Below are 5,115 nucleotides of genomic sequence, written 5' to 3'. Positions count from 1 at the left end.
ACCTGGGCAGGCTACTATCTGGGGGCCGCATGGCCCGCCGGACATTTTTTTTTTTAGCGCAGAAGTGAATTATATTTATATAGCGCTTTTCTCTAGTGACTCAAAGCGCTTTACATAGTGAAACCCAATATCTAAGTTACATTTAAACCAGTGTGGGTGGCACTGTGAGCACGTGGGTAAAGTGTCTTGCCCAAGGACACAACGGCAGTGACTAGGATGGCGGAAGCGGGAGTCGAACCTGCAACCCTCAAGTTGCTGGCACGGCCACTCAACCAACCGAGCTATACCGACCCCTGATCTTTAAGATCAGGGGTCTCAAACTCAATTCACCTGGGGACCACTGGATGCAGAAACTGGGTGAGGCCGGGCCGCAAGAAAAGATTTCTTTAAAAAATCTAACATGCACTTTTTAATGGATTCACCTTCTTTGAATGGCTTTCCCGCCTTAGCAACATACTTACCATCTCTCGCGATCTTTGGGTGTATATTGTAGCCCGGAGGAGTTAGGGCTACATGGGATTCTGAGTATTTCTTCTGTTGTATGTATGTTGTCTTACGGTGCGGATGTTCTCCCAAAATGTGTTTGTCATTCTTGTTTGGTGTGGGCGCACAGTGTGGCGCGTATTTGTAACAGTGTTAAAGTTGTTTATACGGCCACTCTCAGTGTGACCTGTGTGGCTGTTGATCAAGTATGCCTTGCAGTCGCTCTCTGCGTTTACAGAAGCCAAATACAACATATGGCTGGGCTGGCATGCTTATTGCACAGGTTGTAGCGGACTCTAAAGGCAGTGCCTCCACGTTGCCCCCTTAATACTGTTGATTGAGTGAAATTTGGGAGAATGATTACCCTTGGAGGTAAACTGAAAATTGGGAGACTTCCGAAAAAATCGAGGGTATACAAGTATGACGCTCTAAAGCGCCATTCATATAAAAGTCGCTGGCCGCACCAACATTAAATTTTCATATTAAGGTGCGGGCCGCAAAATAACGTCGCAATTGGCCCGCGGGCCATGTGTTTGAGACCCCTGTTTAAGATGGAAACTGTACGATGTGCAGTGATGTTTTTAAATGATCGTAAGTCTTGGAACTATACAAAGTATTTCAATGGTTGGAGTCTGCGCTTTTTCATGATATACTAGTTACTATGGTCATCTAAGTCTAAGTCACGGCAGCTCAGACGAGGCACCAGGCAGTGTGGGTGGGGAGCGTTTCCACAGAGTGTTTCCAGAGCGGCCAGCCTGAAATGCGGGTGTCATGGACAGATGCGGAAGGAGATATTTACAAGAAAGTTCTAAAGCTTAGTGATATATGGTTGGGACTGGACTCTCACGGCTGTGTTGGATCCACTATGGATTGAACTTTCACATTATCATGTTGGACCCGCTCGACATCTATTGCTTTCGGTCCCCTAGAGGGGGGGTGTTGCCCACATATGCGGTCCTCTCCAAGGTTTCTCATAGTCATCATTGTCACCGACGTCTCACTGGGTGTGAGTTTTCCTAGCCCTTATGTGGGCTCTACCGAGGACGTCGTAGTGGTTTGTGTTGTGGTTTGTGCAGCCCTTTGACACACTAGTGATTTAAAACTATATAAATAATCATTGATTGATTGATATCAGATTTATCAGATTGTAGGTAGTTTTTTTTTTTTTACCTTTCGCGTTCATATTTCGCTGTTTGTTGCATTTTTGTTGCGTTTCGCTTGATTATAAAATGTGACATTCATGTTTTGTCAATATTCAGTATTTTATCATTTGTAGGTAATATTGTAAATCCCACATTCTTTATTTTCATGGAAATTGGGCGTCTCATTCATTCAAAAAATTAAAAAGTTCCGTATTTTTTATGGCGGTCTGTTATAACGTTTTTAGCATTCAATCAGACATTGTTGTGAGGTTTTGTATTAGTGTTCCTAAAAATGTATATACCTGCCCCCAAACAGATTTTTTTCTTTAAATATTTGCTTCCACGACACTAGGTGGCGATATACCCTCGTTCAGCTTCTTTAGACATTCCAGTTAAACTATTACTACGCATCAAAATGTGCTAACTTCAGGTTGTCGGCCATGTTCTCTTTTAAAACATTATATAGTAAGTCACGTTTTCGATTATAAATACACATTAAATGTTTTCGTCTTCCGACTGGATTGGAACGAATTTGTTCGCCCACATTTAGTTTTTCGGTCGTAGAACTAAGATGTTTGCTTTTTGTTATTAAAGTCAAGAGTTTTGTTGAAATGTTCGGAGCAAAACTAAGGAGCGCATATTTTAGTACGTAAACACAAACCACATTAGGATTTCGTAGGATAGTTTATTTTTGTGATTTTATTTTTAAGTGTTGCTCTGAGACTGAACTTTTTAAATTCCTATTACAATGGTAATGTTGTATGTTGAAACCTAAGTCAAACTAAACGCAGTTACCGTATTTTTCGGATTATAAGTCGCTCCGTAGTATACATCGCACCGGCCGAAAATGCATAATAAAAAGGACAAAAACATATATGTCGCATTGGAGTGTAAGTCGCATTTTTGGGAGAAATTTATTTGATAAAACCCAGAATATACCAAAATGGATACATGGATGATACAGCAGAGGATAGGGAGAACGTCATGTGGTCAGATGAAACCAAAATAGAACTTTTTGGTATAAACTCAACTCGTCGTGTTTGGAGGAAGAAAAATACTGAGTTGCATCCCAAGAACACCACACCTACTGTGAAGCATGGGGGTGGAAACATCATGCTTTGGGGCTGTTTTTCTGCTAAGGGGACAGGACGATTGATCCGTGTTGAGGAAAGAATGAATGGGGCCATGTATCGTGAGATTTTGAGCCAAGACCTCCTTCCATCAGTGAGAGCTTTGAATGCTTGACCAAATACTTATTTTCCACCATAATTTACACACAAATTCTTTAAAATTCCTACAATGTGAATTCCTGGATTTTTTTTCACATTCTGTCTCTCACAGTTGAAGTGTACCTATGATGAAAATTACAAACCTCTGTCATCATTTTAAGTGGGAGAACTTGCACAATCGGTGGCTGACTAAATACTTTTTCGCCCCACTGTATATATGATTTTTTTTTTTTTTTTAACTTGGGACTTACACATGCCGTATTTTGCACACTGGTGGGCCTGATTCTAGGGTAATTAATTGCAAAATTAGCTCAAAAAGCTAGCACTTTAATGCCAGCATGCTAGCACGCTAACGTAAACATGCATAGAGTTAGCATGTTTTAAATACCGAGTTGTCCGACTGTAATGGCTGCGGAATTAGACCAAAACGGAACGTGACCTTTCCGACTGTATAACACAGGGGTCCCCAAACTTTTTGACTCGGGGGGACCGCATTGGGTTGAAAAAAAAAAAATTGGCCAGAAAATGGATAAGAAAGGATAGATATAAAAAAAAAAAAAAAAAATTTATTTTATTTTATTTAACCTGCTGGCTGGATTTTGCACGCTGGCGGGCCGGATCCGGCCATAGTCTGGGTACCCCGTGGTATGACATATGTGGGGGTTCGTTTCGGAACAATAAAAAGAATAATAATAAAAGTTGAAGTATGAGCAATAATAATATGGGCTGCTTGCACTGCATTGCAGCAGGCCCATAAGAAGACTACTTGGCCTAATGTAGAACATGCCAAGCATCTTGCTTGTCAGCGCCTCTGCTGGTCACAGCCCAGTACTGCACTCCACTGTGCCGCAGTTGCCGTCCATGCATAACAAAACTACTGATTGCCGAACTGTACCTTACCACCTGCGTGGCGCTAACTTCCATCTCTTCTTTCCGCCTTCCAGCAGACGACCCGGTGGTCAGCCTCCCCGAGGTCCAGAAGAGCGTGCGGACCAACTCGCCGGCGACGGCGCCGTCCTCGCTCTGCGTCCTGTGGCTCGTCGCCCCCTTGTCCCTGCTGCTCCTGCTGCACTAGGACTCCATGAAAAAAAAGTTGATCTCCCCCAGTGCCGGCCACGGGGCGGAGAATAGACAGACGTGCTCGAGGGACACTTGCTTTTTTCGAGGACCCTGCCTGAAGAACAATCAAGAACTGAATGAGATAACCCCGAAAAAAGGACTCTTATCAAACTCTTCTGAGCCAAAGATTGGTCATCTCTCCCATCTTGTACACTAAATCCACCCACCACTTTCGTGTTTGGTATTATTATTATTGTAACGTGGCATTTGACATCATAAATGATGACTTTTTTTTGGTTTTTATTTTTTATGTAGCAGACATGGAAGCTGTTGCCATGGCAACAGCCGTCAATACTGTAGCACTACACATGGAGAAAGAAAGGCATCATCAGCTGAATCCCTTAGAAAAACCTGTTGTACATGATGTGAAGATAAGTTATGACATTCGGGAGGTTTACTGTATATAACAACATACGGATGTGTGTGTGCGTGTGTGTGCGTGTGTGTGCGTGTGCGTGTGTGTGCGTGTGTGTGTGTGTGTGTGGTAAAACAAAAAGTATTCACTGCCAAAAGTAAACACTGACTTGTGTTTTTTTTTGTTTAGTTTTTTTTTTAAAGAGAGGCTGGCCTTCTTTCTTTATTGGCTTTTTTTTTTTTAAAGCTAAAAAAAAATGATAAACTATCCCCACTATTTAGATTATTAATTTGACCATAGCATCTACATCCGCATCATCCCCTAACAGGCTGGCGGGAACAACGAAGCACAACACAAATGCCGACCAATGAAGTCCGATTTTTTTTTTAGTTTTTTTTTGTTGTTTTTTTAAGAAAAGCGAAAAAAGAAAAACTTGCTACCGACTTTTTTTTTTTTGTACATGTGTAAGTAAGACAAGTGTATGATATGTAAATAAATAGAAGATTATATAAAAACAAAAATGTTTGATAAATATGACTAATGTGAAATTTTCATGTGGAATAAACAACAAAAATATTTTCAAAAACTTGAGTTGAGATTTATTGGCTCAGTTTGCGGGGTTTATTACAGCAATGTTATATTTTCACTGTTTACAGTACATGTTTTGTTTACTTTTGCTTACTTAATATTTATATTTTATATTAGCACACTGTATAGTATATTTAGATTTTTTAAAATCCTCCATTTATTGTTGCAAAATTTAAAAATCTTCAATAACGTGTGACTT

General features: G+C 40.7%; 1 protein-coding gene across 1 annotated transcript in view; it reads left to right on the top strand.

Annotated features, from left to right (window-relative positions):
- Positions 1-4,724, top strand: part of LOC133551104 (ephrin-A1-like) — a 41,822-nt gene extending 37,098 nt beyond the window's left edge. The window contains exon 5 of the mRNA XM_061897436.1: positions 3,799-4,724. Coding sequence (XP_061753420.1) covers positions 3,799-3,929 — 131 coding nt within the window. The 3' untranslated portion in view covers positions 3,930-4,724. The remainder of the gene's footprint in view (positions 1-3,798) is intronic.
- The last annotated feature ends 391 nt before the right edge of the window (positions 4,725-5,115 follow it).

This window comes from Nerophis ophidion, linkage group LG04 (genome assembly GCF_033978795.1).
Source record: "Nerophis ophidion isolate RoL-2023_Sa linkage group LG04, RoL_Noph_v1.0, whole genome shotgun sequence".
Taxonomy (NCBI): Eukaryota; Metazoa; Chordata; class Actinopteri; order Syngnathiformes; family Syngnathidae; genus Nerophis; species Nerophis ophidion.
Note: the sequence above shows the minus strand (reverse complement) of the source record. Positions and strands in the feature narration are given on the sequence as shown.